We start from the raw sequence: 19,113 nt of genomic DNA, 5'->3' as shown, positions 1-19,113 counted from the left end.
GGGTTTTCCGTCAGGCATTGGGCGCCGGGGGCCTGCGGTCAGTCCCGAGGGGCCAGCGGCCTCCCCTCGATCACCTGCCCCACCTGACTTTCCCGGGGGTGGCGGTTTCCGGCGCCGCTTCACCCTCAAGGGTGTCTAGAGTCCAGTCAGGTGCACAGACGAGGTCTGGAGAAGGGGAGTGTGACACCACGTCTTAACGTGCCTGAGGGAAACGCTCTGCAGCTGAGCTCACGAAACCCCTCGCTTCAGTGTTGTGTGTGAAGGGCACTCACTAGGGTGATCCTGGGACAGCTGTGAAAACGGAAGGGAGTGACATCAGAATATCGGCGGCTTGCTTGACCGTCGGCAGTGAAGTTCATCTTCAATTTAGGGCGGGGGAGGGGAAAACAAATCGAGATCAGAAGCATTGAATGGCCCACCCGGAGCCTTTAACAAAATCAGGACAAGGACCTCCTGTGAGCCTTGACTCTCCCTCCGGGTTTGAAGCCATCAGTCACTTGTGGCCCATCCTCAAGTTACAGCTCCTGTAGGGAAAAGAGCAGACATCCGTCTTCTTCATCTATCCCAGGGAGAATCTGAGATGGATATCATTAAAATGTTTCTCACACCTTCCTAAGGCGGATTTATATTAAAGCTTTTTTTTTTTTTTAAAAAAAAAAAGAAAGAAAAACATGGCACATGCTCTATCTAATAAAATTAAAGATGCTGAAAAGTAATCCCATTGGGAAAAAATTTCTCTTTGTATGTTTAAGAGAGGAAAGGTAAAGTAATTCTGGAATTCAAGTTACTGCCACTTAAAGTTTGAAGATACAAGGGTGCCTAAGTAAAGAGGCAAAGTCGTAGAGGGTGCAGAGGTTGAGAAGAGGACTAGCATACCCTCAGACCAGGGTCTTGTCCTGGTTTCCAGGTTCCAGGTGTGTGTTAGGTAGTAGCTGTGTGCACCATGACTTCCTTCAGTGGCCAGTTGCACCTCTTCATTGCATCTTTCATCCTGCTGGCCAAAGTGTGGAGCACACAATGAAAAAATAGTAAAGAGTGAACTGAATTGAAGCAATCAGAGCAAACCCTACTCCTCAGGATTGGTTAGAGGGGACAGAATGTTAGAAAGTGTTTAGGATCCCTTGGCTTATTTTAAATCTTTTCACTTGAAATTTATGATGACTATATATCTTTGTTTCTATTTCTATGGTTGTAGCAGCCCTCATGCTCTTAAGCTTCTTGCCCATGACTTTCATAACTACCAGTTGATGGACTTTAATTTTTTAATTTTGTCTTCCCTTTTCACAGTGGACCCATACTGGTGGTTTAGTAAGGTCTTTTTATGAATTTTTTTAAAAAACTAAAAGATTTCTGACTAATTTCTTATAAACATTACTTTTCAAGTGTGCTCCTTTATTTCTTTGGGTTATTTTTCTAGCTTTAGACCACTCCTACTCTCTTAAGTGCCTGTGAATGAACTGCAGTTAAACAGATACTTCCTAGGTACTGTTACGTGTCGGGCCCACGGCAGTGAGCTGGACAGACCTTCTGAGAGTTGCTTGGTGGACTGGATAGCCTCCTAAATTATAGCTTATTCCTAAAAGGTTTTTGTTTCTATTTTTTGTTTCCAACCTTTTGTTTCTATTACACATAGCCTTCACCTGGACAGTTAATTTGCTGCAAAAGTAACTGTAAGTATTGGAAAACTAAAAATAAATTGCTTTCAGTTTATTTAGCTGTTTTGACCTGTGTAGTTTAGTCGCGATCAAGAATTGACTGTCAGTAGTAACTGTATAGCTAGTGATTTGTTCTGTGTTGTTCAGACTGGCTGTATTTGAGAAGTGATAATTACCTGTTATTGAGCAAGGGTATGTCAGAATAGCCAACTCTACAACGTGATTTCACAATATTTACAATTCCCAAATATATTAATTTATACAAAATCATCACTGATCTTTTACCCCTGCCTTTGGGGACGTTATCTCCATTTAGGGATGAGGAGGAAGTCAGCTTCAAGAGTTTAAGCGACCTTCCCAGTTAGCCTGTGAGAGGTAGAGCCAGGATTTACCTCAAAGCTGTCTCACCCACAAACTACACAGTGGCTTTTCCATTGCCTCTCTGCTTTCAGTCTGTTCAGAGCTTTTTCTTCCCCAAACTTCTTCTTGACATAAGTAAATAAAGAAATAGTATTGTCTTTTGTGCTGTTTTAGTCATTTTAAAAATTATTGCTTACTAACCAGAGATGTATCAGATAAAGTATTTTACCTGACTACTAATTAGATGGCTTTATAGTTCTAAAATTTAGGATCAGATATATTATCCTGTTTTGGTCACATTTGGCTTACTAACTGTATAGTGTCAATAAAGATGTCAAGTCTGAATTTGCATTTCTGAAAGTGCATTTCCAGGCTGTATTTGTGAGCAGCTCAGCAGCTGTCTCTTACTTTGAGCTCTAACTTTCCCCTAATGAGAGTCTTGCCAGGAAACAAAGGGAGCTGTGCTGAGACGGTCCTTTTTTATGCATCCTCTTTCCCGCCGCCAGGCCCCAGTGCTTCGGCTGACATCATATGTTTATGCCAAATGGTGTTGTGCTGCTCGTTGTGAGTGGAACGTTACAAAGTGGAATGAGAAGATTTTCCTTGGCGCTCTGTGTATGAAAGACCACTTCCTAGAGCTGGCTAAAGAATGGAATATCCCTTGAAAATCTGATCCCATTGAGGCTCAAACTGAGTTATTTCAAAAGTGATGCTTTCTTCTTAGCTTGCTACGTGCCCCCATTTTTTTTGTAAATGCATGTGCAAAGGTTATTACTAAAGACAGATAATTTGCTTAAGTAGCATTGATACTTTATAATAACCTTTATTTCCATGTATAGGCGTTAGTTCTCTTTTCTTTAGAGCACTTTGCTTTAATTGCTGCAGGAAATAAGACAGATGAGCTTTTATATCCAGTTATCACTGTTGACTGACCAGAGTGTCCTTTTTCAGCCGAGCCTCACACAGTTGAGGAGGAGTCAACAGTAGTGGATTCCATTGTTTTAAACATGTTTATGTTTGGATGAGAAGTGTGTGGTATAATAAAGTTAGATTTTTATTTAAGGAAGAAATGGTCCTGAGCAGTGGTAGTTTACTTTCCTAACCCTGGATAATAACGTTATTTACTTCTTGACTTGCCAACGTACAAAATACATTGACTCTTGGATATTGAAAAATGATTATGCTTATTGATACCACACCCCTCCTCCCTGATTCCCTTTCGTATTTATGTTAAATTTCTTACAGAGTTTTTCTCTACAGGCTGTATTTGTTGCTGTAAGTAATACCAATGTTGTTGGTGGCTTATATATTACCCAATACATGTAAAATTTAACTTTCAACCTTAAGTAATCTCATCTTTTTGAACAGAAGGAGGAAGCAGTTTGAAACTGTACATTTAAGTACTGAGATAAAAAGAAAAAGAATTTATATGACTTTGTAATGAGAAATAACACTTTCTCTTTTTCAGGTTGAGCAAGTGAAGTTACTTGACCGGTTCAGTACCAGCAACAAGTCGTTAACAGGAACACTGTATCTCACAGCCACGCATCTGCTGTTCATAGATGCTCATCAGAAAGAAACCTGGGTGAGGAGGGCCTGTGCTGCGCTCGTCACTGTACTTATAGTGATGGACTCGCACCATGTTTTCTCTGAACATGTGCAAAAAATGCTCCTGTTGGCTGGCTGTCTTAACTGAGGAAATTTCACAGTCATGTGATTATATCTGCCCTCCTTTTTTTTTTTTTTTTTGCCCTCCTTTTTAAATAAAGCAGTGGTGTCACTGGAGTGAGTGGCATTCTTTCTCAGTGGTGAAGTCTAAGCGAAGGCCAGAAACCGCACTCAAAGTTCCCAGGTGAAGAGTTAGAGCTGCCTCATCCCAGTAGGTCGGGGCAGCGCAGCACTGTGTGAAGGAGCTTGACGCGTCCTGAGGACCCGAAAGTCGGCTGTTGTCAGCAGAACTTAGGGATGCGGGGGGACTTGAAGCGAGGCTAGGGGAATGGGGAATAGCATGACTAGACGGCAACAAGTCTAGTTTTTTTATAATTGCCTTTTATTTTTTAATTTATTACTACATTGAATATTGTTGATTTACAGTGTTTTGTTTTTTTCTGTCATCCAGCACAGTGACTCAGCTTTATGTTTACATACATACGTATATTCTTTTCCATTGTGATTTGTTACAGGATACTGAATATAGTTTCCCGTGCTGTACAGTGGGACCTTGTTTATCCATCCTATATGTAATAGTTTGCATCTGCTAATTCCAAACTCCCACTCCTTTCCACCCCTACCTCTCTGCCCCCTTGGCAAACACAAGTTTGTTTTCTATGTCTGTGAGCCTTTTTTTGTTTTGTAGATATGTTGATGTTTATCGTATTTTAGATTTCACATGTAAATAGCATATGGTATTTGCCTTTCTGTTTTTGGCTTAGTATGATAGTCTTTAGGTCTGTCTGTGTTGCTGCAAATGGCATTATTTTGTTCTTTTCTACGGCTGAGGAATATTCCCTGTCATATATGCATGTCTTTATCCACTCACCTGTCAGTGGGCATTTAGGCTGTTTCCATGTCGAGGCTATGGTGAACAGTGCTGTTGTGAACACAAAGTGCGTGTATCTTTTCGAATTGTAGTTTTGTCTGGGTATGTGCCCAGGAGCGTCATTGCTATGTCATGTGTCAACTGTTTAATTGCTTTTCAATGGTCACTCCTCTGCCTTGTAGATGATGGCTTAGAGAAGGTCAGGAGTGGCTATGGAGAGAGCCTGCGGAGGCTCTTTGCAGTAGCTCAGGTGGAACAGTGGGGACATTGCACCTAGGGCCACGACAGTGGAGATGGAGAGAAGGGGGCAGGGTGCAAATATGTTTCTAAGGTCCTGTTCTCAAGCTGTGATTGTGTGTGGAACGGGTGCAGGGGTGGGGACGTATCAGACATGTTTCTGGCGTGGGCATTTGGTCGTTTAAAAGCTTTAGTTTGATGATGAGCGAATGTTTTCTTGTGCTGTAGATACTGCACCACCATATTGCCTCAGTGGAGAAGCTCGCTCTAACGACTTCTGGGTGCCCCCTGGTGATCCAGTGCAAGAACTTCCGGACCGTGCACTTCATCGTTCCCAGAGAGAGAGACTGCCACGATATTTACAACTCTCTGTTGCAGCTGTCAAAGCAAGGTGCTGTTCTTCAGGACCAAAGCTTACTTCTCAATTGACGTGGATTCTCTAAGCTGCTTTTTCAGTATCTCATTATTGTTATTTTGCACTTTAAGTTACTCTTAAGGTCATGTGCACTCTATTCCAAAAAATTTGTCCTATAAGTAGTTAGAAACTTCTAAATTATAAGACTGGTTTCCAAAGAAGGTATTGTTGTTGTTCAGTCTCTCATTCGGGCCTGACTCTTTGTGACTTCATGGACTGTAGTTCGCCAGGTTCCTCTGTCCACGGGATTCTCCAGGCAAGAATAATGGAGCGAGTTGCCATGCCCTCATCCAGAGGATATTCCCTACCTAGGGATCGCACCTGGGTCTCCTACATTGGCAGGCAGATTCTTTACCACTGGGCCACCAGGGGAGCCCAAAGAAGGGGTGATAATAAGGAAAGAGCAAAACATTTAAAACCCCTGAAAAACCATAGATTTATGTGGATGTTTTAAAAGTCTGTTGATCACCTGAAGCACAGATTTTTTTTTTTAAAGTGGGTATCTCACAACCGAGAGAAATGACTTGGAAATTGATTCCTAATTAAGTTAAGGGCAGTCAGCCTCCTCTGATAGCAGTGGGGTTAGTACATTTAATCCATGGGAGTAGAGCCTGAGGACATGACCTCTGCTTTAGCAGAGGTGGCAATGAGGCTGTGACATACCCTAAGGAAGAATCACATCACTGCTTATGCCCCTGGGGTCTGCAGGCTTCCTTCCAGGACATGCTGGAATCATGCTGTCTCCTAGAGGTGAAGCACACCGATTCCTGAATGTTCCTTTGTGTGGAACACCTGGGTGGCAGTGGTCTGGGAGCAGGTCCATGCTCACTCCACTCTCCCAGCCCTGGAAGCCTATGCCATTGATCCCAGTGTCCCCAGGGCAGCCTGTCTTGCAGCAGGAATGGCCCTGTGACTTTGGGGCTTGGCCTTGTTCAGGAGTAGGTGATCTCTAGAGCTCTACACAGCCTTTGCTGGTTTGGGTCCACACTGTCCCCTGGTGGGGTGTGTGCAGCCTCCCGTTCTGTATGCCACCTCTAGCTTTCCACTAAGTGCACACTGGGCTTCCAGTTCACATCTCATTTGGGGGATGTCTCCTTGTATCTTTAAAATTTTACTTTTAGAAAAAGGAAATATTGCAGTGTAGTATTTAATGTGTGTGTATTGTTTACTAGCTCTTGCTGATTTTATAAACTGAATCTCAGATCAATATGTGTGCCTTTAGGTATAATCATCCATTTCAAAGAACTGAGGTGTTAAGTTGTATGTTCAGATGTTAGCCGTCTCTTTGAAGATTTTTTAAATAGAGAGATAAAACTGAAAAATTACTCTCATTTGTAGTGTCCTAAGTCCTAGAAGTTGCCTCTTAACATTCATGTGTTTTGTATACTGTAGCAAAATATGAAGATCTCTATGCATTCTCTTATAATCCCAAACAAAACGATGCCGAAAGACTGCGGGGGTGGGAACTCATTGACCTCGCCGAGGAGTATAAGAGGATGGGAGTACCCAATTCCAACTGGCAGCTGTCCGACGCCAACCGAGAGTACAAGGTACCCATCTCCCTCTCCAGAGGTACTCAGAATACAAGGTACTGGAGTCGGAGACCGTCACAGCAGTAACTTTTATTGTTCTTGCGTTTAGTGAGTTTTAGAGGTTTTTAAAGGTGATTTTTAACCTGGTTCTAGAACTGTGAGTAGAATCGTTGTGTTTTGTTTGATTTTTGCAGATTTGTGAAACTTACCCCAGAGAACTATATGTGCCCCGAATAGCAAGCAAACCAATAATTGTTGGTAGTTCCAAGTTCCGGAGCAAGGGGAGGTTTCCTGTTCTCTCCTACTACCACCAGAGTAAGGAGGTAAGGAGCTGTTCTGACCTTATTAGTGGGGTACGAGTCCTCTGCAGGTCTAGGTGTCCAAAAGAATACCCATCTCTACGCTGAGAGGTCACCATCAGTGTTGCTGATAGAGAAGTGCTGACCTTTCCTTGATTACATTTCTGAAATTTTGAAACAAAATTATCCTGCAGTACGGAAACTTTCATACTTGTCGTCTTCCTCCTCTCCCCTTAGAAGTTTAGTCGGGTTTTAGAAGGGAGCAAGAGGTAGAAAGTAAAACTTTAAACAGAAGTTCCTCATCAGCTTTTCACAGAAAAGTCATAGGGGTTTTATCACTCTCATTATAGCCTTTGTTTGACACACCCATGTTTGTGTACATTTTTTAAATGGGAAAACAGGGCTGAAAATATATATTCAATGCCCAGGTTAACAAATACAGAAAATAGGTCTGTATCCTCAGGCAATCCTTGTTTTCTTCTACTATTTTCTTATATTTCCATGATTTTATTTTGTGTGTGAGTTTAAACTGTGTGAATGTGAATTTACGTGTACTTTTTCCCTTCATGATACTATAATTGTAATGTTTGGGTAGGGTCAAGTTGGAGTTAATAAGAATGAGATTGGAGAAAAAGTATATGGGTCTAAATCTTAGAAATCTTTTTTAAGACTTTAAACAACAGTAAATAATCCAACACACATGGCTTATTATAGATATTTTTGCCCTCCTAGATTGACTGTATTTTAACCAAATTTGAATTGAAACTTATTTTTCTTGTAAGTCTCTTTATATATAAACATCAGTGATTTCTAATTAGATATCAGAATGACTTTGGAAAGTAAAAGTTCAAATGTTGCTATTTTTAAAAATTCTGTTCTACATTTATTGACTAAATCAGTTACTTGAACTTCAAAGAATCTTGTAACCCAGAGCACAGAATGCAAGTATCTGGTTAGGTTACCCGGTAGGGAATCAAACAGTTGTTACTTCTTAGGACCAGAGAGTTTGTTTTTGTTTTTTTTTCCATCAAACTCTTGAGTAAGGAGGTATTCAGGTTTCTTAGTAGAAGAGAATATTGAGAAAACTTAGGTAAATGTCAAAATATTGGAAAGTATTTAATACAAATAGGATTTCCAAGTTGAAAGTGAAAGTAATAATCGCTCAGTCATGTCCGACTCTTTGCAACCCAGGCTCCTCTGTCTGTGGACTTCTCCAGGCAAGAACACTGAAGTAGGTTGCTGTTTCTGTCTCAAAGGGATCTTCCCAACCCACGGATCGAACCTAGGTCCCTGCATTGCAGGCAGATTCTTTACCATCTGAGTCACCAGGAAATCTAATCGTCCTGTCAGCTTTTAAACAGATTGCACATTTGATTTTAACTGTGGGTTCTTTCTTTTAAGCATGTTTTTAGGATGTGTTTTAGACTTCTCTGGATAACCTGCTTTCTCTCTTTCTGTAACTAGGCTGCCATTTGTCGCTGTAGTCAGCCACTGTCTGGGTTCAGTGCCCGGTGCCTCGAAGATGAACATTTACTTCAGGCCATCAGCAAGGCCAACCCAGCCAACCGCTACATGTACGTCATGGACACCAGACCCAGAGTATGTGTCCAGTACAGCCTGGCAGTTCACTGTCTCTGCTGATTGAGTTAGTGGGAGCCGGGCGCTGTGTCCATGTTAAACATGCTGAATCCTAGTTTTAAATGAACTGATGCTAAGGAAATCAATCTTTTACAGGATACCAACTTAGGAGACCCAGTTCCTGGTAACCCAGGTTGTGATTTTTTATGTCTTCTGATACATGTACAAGTTTAGGAAAGCTGAATTTTATATTGGGAGCTCTAGGTGGTATATCAGCATTATGTTATTGTGAAGTATATTGTGAAAATTAGAAATTCTCACTACTTTTTTTTTCATTGAATTTTTAATTGGCAAAACACTTTGTTAAAATGACATTCCTTAATATGGAATATTCAAGAAAATAAGGAAAATAGTGAGCTAACTTAAGAAACATTGAACTGGAGAACTGAACTAGTGAACTAGTTGAACGTTGAATGTTGAACTAGTGAACAATAAACAATTGTTCTGTTAGGTATCTATCATGTCAGGATAAATTTTTATCTTTGGGACAAATGTCCGAATCCCTTTTTCCTTTTGTCAATGCAGTAAAACAACCAATTCATGTAGGATCCTGAAACTAAAATAATTCAAATCCTCAACAGTAATAGCTAACATTACTTTTAATTTTTATTGTAGCATCGTATGCAGAGCTGGTGGGCTACACAAAAGGACATTGGCAGAATTATAGTGAGGATTTCTTCAAAAATCTGGAATGATGAGAAAATAAGAGAAAGCGATGAGAAAAAGCGAGTGAGCGATACAAAACACAATTTTAGGCAGCTTTGTTGAAAGGAATCGTAGCTGTTTTAGAAGTAATTCTCATCATTATGCAGTTTTACAAAAGATAATGGAGAAAAAGAAGAAAAGAGTAATTTGTGTAAATTATTAAAAGTTAGAGATTGATAGTTTGATAATCCTTGTTTAACAAAAAGAGACTTTCTTAGAAGTCAAGAGTGTTAGTGTTATCCCTTGTAAGAAAAATTTTGATTTACTTCCCAGTATAATTTGAGTGGGTTAATTGCATAGCACTATTTTTAGGTAATATTAGATATAAAGGATGACTGTAATTTAAGACTTTCTGAACATGAGGTCTGAGGGTGATTGGTTTCTCAGGCCCTAATATCTCTTATATAATTGATGACTACACAAAAAATGTATATCTTTATTTGATTGTTGTGTTTTCCTAGTTAAACCCGAGTAGCAATAATGTGGAAGCATTTTTTAAATATCTAAGTCTTGCCTTAGTTATCATAGATCCCAAGTGACCAGTGAGTCAGTAGACAGTGTAACTGTACTTCTCACCAACCTGAGCCCCTGTCCACTGCAAGAAAAGCAGCTTTCTCTTCCAGTTCTGTTTCATCCAGCTCCTTAAGACTGTTGACAAATGTCATAACATACCACAGGAAATCCTAGTCTGAAAGAATTAAACATGCCAGATATTAACTTCTGAGAGCATTTGATCTAATAACCTAAGACCATGGCCCATAGGCGGTCTTTTCTCCCTAGAAATCAGGTTGTTTGGGGCCCAGTTCTTGGAGCTGTATCAGGCTGTCTCATTGCATACTGTGGGGTGTACTGTGTAATCTGATCCCAAGTGACCTGACCTATGTTTCAGCTGTGCTTCAGGGTCCCTGTGGCTTTCTGAGTGATCAGGTGCTCCAGGCTTGTTTTGAAGTGAGTCTGAAAGTTCATTCTGTAACAGCTCTGCTCAACACTGAATCGTGTAGGGTTTAGATGGGATATAATTCTTTTATAAATTTTGAAATATTACAAACATATGGAAGACTGACTAAATACACATGTGAATCAGTTTCATGAATTATGCGTAGGGAATTTCTTATCTGATCCTTATGTAGCAAGCGTGTTGTTACTTTATAGGATCCTCTGTATTTTGAATAATATAGATGATACTTTTCGATTATTAAAAAATGGTAGCACATTCAGTTTGATGACTTCCTTTTAAACTCTGCTGGCTAAAAGGTGGTTTATTTAGTGTTTTCATGATATTTGGTAAATTAAGTTAAAAGAGAAAGGCAATTTGTCTCTAAATTCTAAAATTTAAAATTTTAGCTGAATGCAATGGCCAACAGAGCAGCTGGAAAAGGTTATGAAAACGAAGACAACTATTCTAATATTAGATTTCAGTTTGTTGGAATTGAAAATATCCATGTCATGCGGTCCAGCCTTCAGAAATTATTGGAAGGTACGATTATTGCATGCCTTCTAGGCAGCTTTATTCAACAGAAACATAATGCTTGTCACAGTATAAAATTTAAAGTTACATGCTTAAAAGTTTTCTGGTAGTTACATTCAGACGTGTAAAAAGAACAATTGAAATAAATTTTAATAACAATATATTAAAACATTATGCTAACATGTAATCACTATAAAAAATTAGTAATAGTATGTTTTGGTTTTTTCAAACTCTTTAAGACCTAGAAATTGGCTAGGGTGTCTTTTATACTTGCAACACATCTTAGTTTGGAATACTCACATTTCAGGTGTTTAATAGTGATATTTCAGTAGTGGGCAGTACTATATTTATTGGGCAGTATAATTCTAATGGTTTTACAAAAAATTGCTATTGTTTAGATATTTTCATCAGTCAGTACCATGAGGATTTAATATATAACAGTATTCTGTTTAAATATTAAGCTATCTTTCCAGTCCTGATATGGAATTTTAAAAACTAAAATATCAGACTATTTTTAATTAAACACTTGTGTTGCAGATTTTTTTTAAAGGGACATTGGAACACTTTTTTCCTTTTCAAAGCACAAGGAATGACAGAAAAATGTACCCAAAAATCCATTAATGAGCTTTTAATAGCATGTCTCCATGTGTAAAGAGTCTAGCCTGTTTGTTTTGTCTTCTTCAGCTGGCTCCCTGGGGGGGCTCTTGAATAGAAGTGGGGACTCAGGCTCCTTCCTAACTGGACTGTCTCTCCCCTTGCAGTCAACGGTACCAAAGGGCTTTCCGTCAACGATTTCTACTCTGGTCTGGAAAGCTCAGGATGGCTTCGTCACATCAAAGCTGTGATGGATGCTGCAATCTTCTTAGCCAAAGTAACGCTTCATCACTCACATTCGATCATGGGCTTTCCGTGGTTGGGAAGGAACGGGTTCATTCTGTGGGGTGCTCATATCCATCACAGTCAGATCGCTGTTACTACATTCTATCTCTGTAGTGAGATTTACTTTAATTGGAGCTTTAAAAATATCATGTAGCAGTTAATGTAGGAGCTTCAAAAGAAATTCCCCAGCACTTTGAAATGACATTCTGTCTGTGTTTTTTTTGTGTTTTGTCTTGTATTTTGGAGAATATGCTCTGACAGCATTGTCACTGCAGCCCTAGCTCTTCTTCATAATGCATACCTGCTAATCTGGTTTTTGAGTAAGTAGAACTTACTGACTTACCTAAAATGTGTCCTGGTAGAATGGAAGTGTGTGGTCTGTCTTTTCAGGCAATCGCGGCTGAGAGTGCGAGCGTGCTGGTGCACTGCTCTGACGGCTGGGACAGGACCTCACAGGTCTGCTCCCTGGGCTCTCTCCTGCTGGATCCCTACTACAGGACGATCAGAGGGTTCATGGTAAGGGCTTGCTTGGCCAGGCCAGCGGAGACAAGCAGGAGTCATTTTGATCTTTACGTCTAAAGAGCAGGGTATACCTGGGCTCCAGCTGGTGGAGGGCCAGCTGGTAATGTCCTGTAACACACAGGACAACCCTTCAACAGAGGGGTACCTGGCCCAATGTCTGCGGTGCTGAGGCTGAGAAACCCTGGGTTAGACGAATTTCCACTTGTGCCATCTCTTTGACAAAAAGTTTTAAACTTTTTTTTCCCCTGCAAAGTATTGCAATAGAACTATTCAGCATTTCTCCCTGGTTTTTAATCTAACAATGTAACTAACGTAGTAAGACAAGACATAGATAAGAGTCCCTATAAATTATATTCCAGAGGAAACTTTGTATTTAACACACCTTCATTTCTCAGTGGTAGGTATACATTAAGTGTTAAGTGTTAGTTGCTCAGTCTTGTCTGACTGTTTGCAACCTCATGAACTGTAGCCCACCAGGCTTCTCTGTCCACGGGATTCTCCAGGCAAGAATACTGGAGTGAGTTGCCATTCCATTCTCCAGGGGATCTTCCCGACCCAGGGATCGAACTCATGTCTCCTGCATTGCAGGCAGATTCTTTACCTTCTAAGCCACTAGGGAAGCCCAGGTACACATTTGGAAGCTTGTTTTAAATCTGAAGAGACAGTTTCTAGTTGGACAGATTTTGTTTTGTGGCCCTAAAGTCCTGGCTCCTGAGTTTTGTTTGCCTTTTTAACATATGATCAGATTAACTCGTGTTTCAAACTTTGCATCTTAACTCAGGGCAGGTATATAAATGAGGAGCTGGTGAACAGTTTTCCTTGGTTTAGAAACACTCCACACAGTGCCAGCTTAGCAGGGGAAGGTTGGACACCCTCAGACCCCTTTCAGAATCATTGTATTTGTGGCGCCAACATATTGAATTGGGGACCGGCCAACTGGAAGTGCTGCTGATAAAGTGCAGTTCCACCTGCCTCCAGTGTGTGAGACAAGATGTTTCCTTGGCCGTGTTTCGCTTTCGTTGTCTTGATGTCCAGATGAACTCAAGCAGTGACCAGCAACTGTGTGAGAACCTCCCAGACCAAGGACCAGTGAGAACTAAAGCGTGGCTCCTGCAGGGGCCTGCAGGCTGTGCGAGGGGTGGGCCGGGTGCAGGAGAGCGGAGTGGGTTGCAGGCCTGAGGAAGAAAAGTGTGGCATCTGGACTTCACCCTCCCTGGGTGGTGAGAGCTGTTAAATGCAGGAAGAGTAACGTGTTCAGAACTGTTTTTTAAAAAATGGTTTGATGTCTTGAATGCAGAGGGGTGGGGATGGAGGCTAGACTTGCTGGAAGCTGTTAGGACGGCTTAGGGAGAAAAGAGGGCAGAGCTAAGGCAGTGCCACGTAGACAGATGGAAGGAGGGGGGGCGGTGCCAGGTCCACGTCCGGGGAGGTCCAGACAGCAGAGTAAGAGCTGTTCTGGGACTTGAGGTGGTGCCAGGAGAAGAGTCCTCCTCTAGGATGGTGTGCAGGCTCAGGGCTCAGTTGCAGGATGGATTGTGCCATTCTGCTCTTCACTTGGACAGCAGGGGAGTGAGTTTAGTGAGAAGGGTACTGAGTTAAGTTTCAGAGGTGGGTGTGTCAAAGGGCAGCAAGGAGCCCACGGTAAAGTCCAGGGCTGCAGGAGGAAGAACAGGTGCTGGGAGTTGCGGGTGTGAGTGTAGGGAAGCTGGAATCTGAGCCCGGGCACTGTGACGTCAGTCTGCACCTTCCCCTCGAGTGCTGTAGCCTCTTGGAGAGATTCAGGACGAAGTCAGAGGAGCTGAAAGTGACAACTTCGACATCGAAAAGGATGTACTTGGTGATTATATAATGAAATTAGAAAGTGTGTTAAAAACTACAAAGATAATATTGTTGAGATTAGACCGAAAATAATTGGAAGCCTGTTATTTTAGTAGAGTTGTAGTAGAGAAAACATACAGAGTTCATTCAAGAGGTTAGATATCAACATTTGAATTTGAATATAAAGTTTTCTTTGGTTTCTTTACCATTATTTTTTCTTTTTTTAAAGTATCAATATTATGGAAATGATGTACAGTAAGCCAAAAGATTTAAACCATCCACCCCTGTCTACCACCCAGTAACCACTGGTAACCTCCTGGTTTGCATTTTCCTAACCTTTTTCTGTATGTATATCATCATCACTCATACAAAATGCAATAGTGTTTTATAATATGCTTTCCACTTAAAATACAGTATTTAAATGCAACTGAAAAAAAAATAAACTTAAGTCACAAGACCACTATACTTCCTTTTATAAATGATTTTCATTTTCTGTTAGGCCAACCTGTAACTCAAGTTCTTGCTGGGTTTTGCCTATAATTTAAACAGTTTTATTTGCCACCATAAGTTTAAAAAATAATGCGTTTTTAAGATAACAGGATTAAATCCATTCTAAACAAAAAAGGAATTGAAGGGGGTTGTAAAATGGATTTTACTTTTTCTCATTAAGGTTTTAATAGAAAAAGATTGGATCTCCTTTGGACATAAGTTTTCAGAGAGGTAAGTCACAATGTACGTTCAGTTATTTTGTAAAATTAATAGAACTAGTTTAGATGACCAGAATGTTCTGGTTCTTCATGATGGGAAATGAGAGTGGTGTGGGTTTTTGTATGAAAACTGATTTAATTTTTTTTCTGTCATTTTTTTTTCAAGTCTCATACTTTAATTAATTCTTATGGCAGTTTAATTACCTTCCTTTTTGTCTGGATTGTAGTGGTTAGAATGTAATAGATCCTTTAAAACTGGTTGAAAAACTCATAAATTCTTTGAACAGAAACATGACAGATTTGGGGTTTTTCTTTAATGTCAATATAACAATGTTTTAGGACTTTTTTTCCTGGATGGGGGGATATGTATTTAAATTTAACAGTACCCAAACAATTGACCTCTTCCAGTGGCATTTTCAAAAGCTTGTACTTTCTCGGGGGTTAGGTGTGGCCATTTGGATGGTGACCCAAAGGAAGTCTCGCCGGTGTTTACTCAGTTCTTGGAGTGTGTGTGGCATTTGACCGAACAGTTTCCACAAGCCTTCGAGTTCAATGAAGCGTTTCTTCTTCAGATCCATGAACATATCCATTCATGCCAGTTTGGAAACTTTATTGGGAATTGTCAGAAGGAAAGAGAAGAACTCAAGTAAGACAGTTGATTGAAATGGGCTTTTTTTTTTTTTCCTATTTAGCTGAAGTCTAACTTGTAGTTGAACTTAAACTGTCTTGACAATATGATATAGAACTGGGTCTTAACATGAATATTTTGCTGTCTGTATTTCTGCAGCTGAGTAAGCTCTGAGCACCCCTCATGTTCTCGGCTAATAGTTAAAAATTTGTTTTGAAGTGTGATGTGTGTGCAGACAAGTATGTATAACCTAAGTGTGAAAAATTCAGAGGTGAATTTGTGAATTTGTTAAACTGTGACAAAAAGAAAAAGGGGAAACTAAGTCTATGTGGGAAATGATTACCTGCTTTACAGGAGAGTATCAGCGTCTCTGGGAAAGGTCTTCATGTTTTTCTCATCACATCAGGTTGAAGGAGAAGACATACTCCCTGTGGCCGTTTCTTCTGGACGACCAGAAGAAGTACCTCAATCCTCTCTACAGTTCCCAGTCTCAGAAATCGGCAGTTCTGGAGCCAAATACAGTGTCTTTCAATTTTAAGTAAGGTGGCATTATTGAAATACTTAATTATACTCAATTTTTCTCAGACACAATTTGTTGAAAAATTTTTTTCTATTTTTTTGTCTGTTTTTGTCATAAAGGTTTTGGAGAAACATGTACCACCAGTTTGATCGAACATTGCATCCTAGGCAGTCTGTATTTAATATAATTATGAACATGAATGAGCAGAATAAGCAGTTAGAGAAAGATATCAAGGACTTAGAATCTGTAAGTATTCTGAAGCATCTTATGTGATATATTTGGGATATTAAGTTAGTTTATTTCCTTATTTGTGCCTTCAGTGTAAATCAATATATATAGAAATCTCGCCAGTACCTATGGTTGCTTCAAAATCAGATCTTCTCTGCCTTGAAAAGAAGGTTAGTTCAAATCGCATTTTCTGAATTTTAAAATATATTGAAATATTTGAAGTATGTAGAAAAAAGAGATATAATGAATATTAGGGTATTCACCACCTAGCTTTGTGAGATTTTAGCATTTGTCGTATTTGATTCAGGTCTTTCCTGTTTCTCTGTGAAGAAAGGGAGCATTACTGATGTGTTTGCAGAGCCTGCGAGCCCCTGCTGTGTCCTCCCCCGCCCCGCTCTCACTGCACTGAGCCTGGTGTTGGTCCCTCCTGCCCATGTCTTTATACTTTCTCTATATATGCACAAACTTTTGTTTGGCTTAATATATTATTTTTATTATGTATTGACAAAACACAGAAGAAAACAGTTTTCTATAAAGGGCAGCAGACTACACGAATGCCCAGTCCCTTCACTCCACTTCAGGAACCGCATATTTTAAACTACACAAAGGCTGTCACAGTCATGCTTCACCTGGCTCTGCATTGTTCTTAAATTTGTCCATGTTGGTACATGTAGCTCTAGTTCATCTGTTTTCTCAGTAATGACTACCTGATATTCTCTTGTATGACTATGGCACAGTCTGTCATTTCAGCTACACTAGACATTTCGGTTATTTGCAGTTTTGGATTTCTATCACAACAGGTGAAGTTGGATGACTTTTCATGTTTTTGTTGGCCATTTGGTTTTTCCCTTTCTGCATGCGAATGGCCTGTTCAAACCTGTACTCATTGTTCTGTTGGCGTATTTGCCTTTTTCTTACCAGTTTCTAAGAATTCTTTATATACTAGATACTAATTCTTATTTAGTTAAATATATCACTAATGGCTTTGTCCAGTCTTTGTTTTTTCCATTTTCTTGATGGTGTGTTTTATATAGATACTGTAAATTTTAATATAGTCAAATTCATCAGTCTGTTTTATGCCTTTAATATCTTTTTTAAGAAATCCTTCCCCACCCTAAAACATTTCTTTACCATTATATGTAGCCAAAAAGGATCAGTAAGTACATGTTTTAAAAAAGCCTAACCAGTTGCTATATCTCAGTGAGACTGTCCCGTCTGCCTTTCAGGCAGGGCTGTTGCTGGTCGGCTCTCAGGTAAGGAGGCCATGACCGCGCGAGTGACCTGTCGGAGAGGCCCCAGTTTTAGGTGGCACAGGAAGGTTATCTGGAGATGAGTCCGAGGATCTGGGGAGTGTGAACTCTGCCAACGAATTCTTTTAAAATCTGTTAAATAAAAAACTGTTGTGTGCTAGCACCTGTTGTGCTCGCGTAACAGACCAGCGCAGGCTCACCACAAACAAAGCTCATCAGGCCAGCAGGTCTTCAGCTAAACGAGTGTGTGTGTGTCACATTGTACAGCTGGGATTTCAGGGTGACCGTCTCATACATATTTCTTACATTATAAAATGCTTACTTTTTATCCTTTCTAGGAAGTGTATGTGCTTTTCAAATATGAAGGTCTAGTGACCCTCTTCTCTCAAATATACTTTGCATTGCAAAAACTGTGAACAGTTCGGATTCTCAGTCCTGTCTCCCCTCCCTAGATTTTAGTTTTTTGAGATTTAATTTTGCATTGTACATAAACAGAGCATTTGCAAAAGCAGGATCTTTTTCTAGCTTTTATCTAGTATGTATTGAACATGTGGGGTGTGCAGCTGATAATTTCTTTCAAATTTGACTTTGTTCTAGCAAATTAAGCAACGTAAAACTAAGCAAACAGATGGAATTCTCAGCAAGGAATTGTTAAATTCAGTCCGTCCTGAATCACCTGCCCTCAAAGCCACCCTGAGTCTCAAGGAGCAGGCTCTGCTGCCTGTGAACAATGTTCTTCGAACTATAGAGGGCAGCAGCCTTGCAGATAACCGCTACAGCGAGTACGCAGATGAGTTTTCCAAAGCCGAGCCTGCGGTGGTCAGCCTGGAGTATGGCGTGGCCAGGATGACCTGCTAGGCTTGAAGAGGGCTTTTTGGAGAGGGCTTTTTGGCTGCCTGCGGTGCGATTATTGTGAGGGTGGTCTGTGTGCGTGACATGAGGAATTTGCCTAATAATGATCTTAGAGTTTAATAGGTTAATCGTTGAAGTCAGGGTGACAACTACTCTTGTGAGAGAAGTCAGTAATTGCATTTCTAGCAAAGAATGAATGATTTTCATTTCTGTAAGAAGCAGGTGATACATTGGCCAATGTACTCCAGACACAGTTTGTACTGTATACTAGTAAAGTGACCTGTCTATATGATTTACATGTTATTGCAGCCAAACATGAATAGCTTTCCATAAGTATAATTTGATTGCTAGAAGACTCAACTGACAAAGCCGTCCCTCACTTAATAATTGACATGGCATGTACTTTCAATTATGTAACTATGAATGTTTGCAAATGTTGCCTATTAGTGGTGTTTATTGTTGAAGTGCCATGAAAAATATTTCTAAGAAAGCCTTAAAACCTCAGTTTACTCATTAATCATATGGCGGGTGTCCGGGGCCAGTTACTTCAGATGCTGAAGTTGGTTTCCTTGGCTGGTGCTACATATGTCAGAATTCTCTTTTTATACATGGTCTGGTGCCGGAGTCCAGCTCCAGCAGCCAGGGATTCAACCTGAAGGGGTGAGCGGTGTCGGCGACAAACTGAAGCAGCCTCTCAGTTTTCTTGGACTGCCTGTTTATTTCAAGCTTATGATTCTCTTTTATACTTTCACAAAAGCATTAGGTCAGAGGTTTGGTATTTTTAGTTCCCATGGACCCAGATTTATTTTTCTCCAGAAATCATTGTTGCCGCTCAAAAGGAGTTCCTTCCTCAGCGATTTT

The 19,113-nt window shown here is 40.3% G+C and overlaps 2 protein-coding genes across 2 annotated transcripts in view; one reads left to right on the top strand and one right to left on the bottom strand.

Annotated features, from left to right (window-relative positions):
* NUPL1 (nucleoporin like 1) overlaps positions 1–359 on the bottom strand; it is a 36,606-nt gene extending 36,247 nt beyond the window's left edge. Inside the window, exon 1 of the mRNA XM_010851250.1 lies at positions 273–359. Within this exon, the coding sequence (XP_010849552.1) occupies positions 273–359 (87 nt within the window). The remainder of the gene's footprint in view (positions 1–272) is intronic.
* A 584-nt stretch (positions 360–943) lies between these two features.
* MTMR6 (myotubularin related protein 6) lies at positions 944–18,752 on the top strand. Its single transcript, XM_010851249.1, has 15 exons — positions 944–1,003; positions 1,464–1,509; positions 3,461–3,600; positions 5,020–5,182; positions 6,599–6,756; positions 6,933–7,061; positions 8,502–8,636; positions 10,725–10,857; positions 11,610–11,719; positions 12,118–12,243; positions 14,738–14,787; positions 15,220–15,420; positions 15,809–15,940; positions 16,042–16,168; positions 17,998–18,752. Exons 1-15 carry the CDS (start codon positions 944–946, stop codon positions 18,256–18,258), a joined length of 1,971 nt encoding a protein of 656 aa, XP_010849551.1. The 3' UTR covers positions 18,259–18,752.
* The last annotated feature ends 361 nt before the right edge of the window (positions 18,753–19,113 follow it).

The sequence above is a fragment of the Bison bison genome, unplaced genomic scaffold (assembly GCF_000754665.1).
Source record: "Bison bison bison isolate TAMUID 2011002044 unplaced genomic scaffold, Bison_UMD1.0 scf7180017864299, whole genome shotgun sequence".
Classification (NCBI taxonomy): Eukaryota; Metazoa; Chordata; class Mammalia; order Artiodactyla; family Bovidae; genus Bison; species Bison bison.
This window is presented reverse-complemented; position numbering and strand designations above follow the sequence as displayed.

What these genes read in the sequence shown, in the direction of transcription:
- MTMR6 (XM_010851249.1), top strand. Translation starts at nt 944, where the DNA reads ATGACTTCCTTCAGTGGCCAGTTGCACCTCTTCATTGCATCTTTCATC. An exon ending in ACGCCAACCGAGAGTACAAG is followed by an intron (nt 6,757 to 6,932) that starts GTACCCATCTCC and finishes TGATTTTTGCAG; the next exon opens with ATTTGTGAAACTTACCCCAG. An exon ending in AAGGAAAGAGAAGAACTCAA is followed by an intron (nt 15,421 to 15,808) that starts GTAAGACAGTTG and finishes TCATCACATCAG; the next exon opens with GTTGAAGGAGAAGACATACT.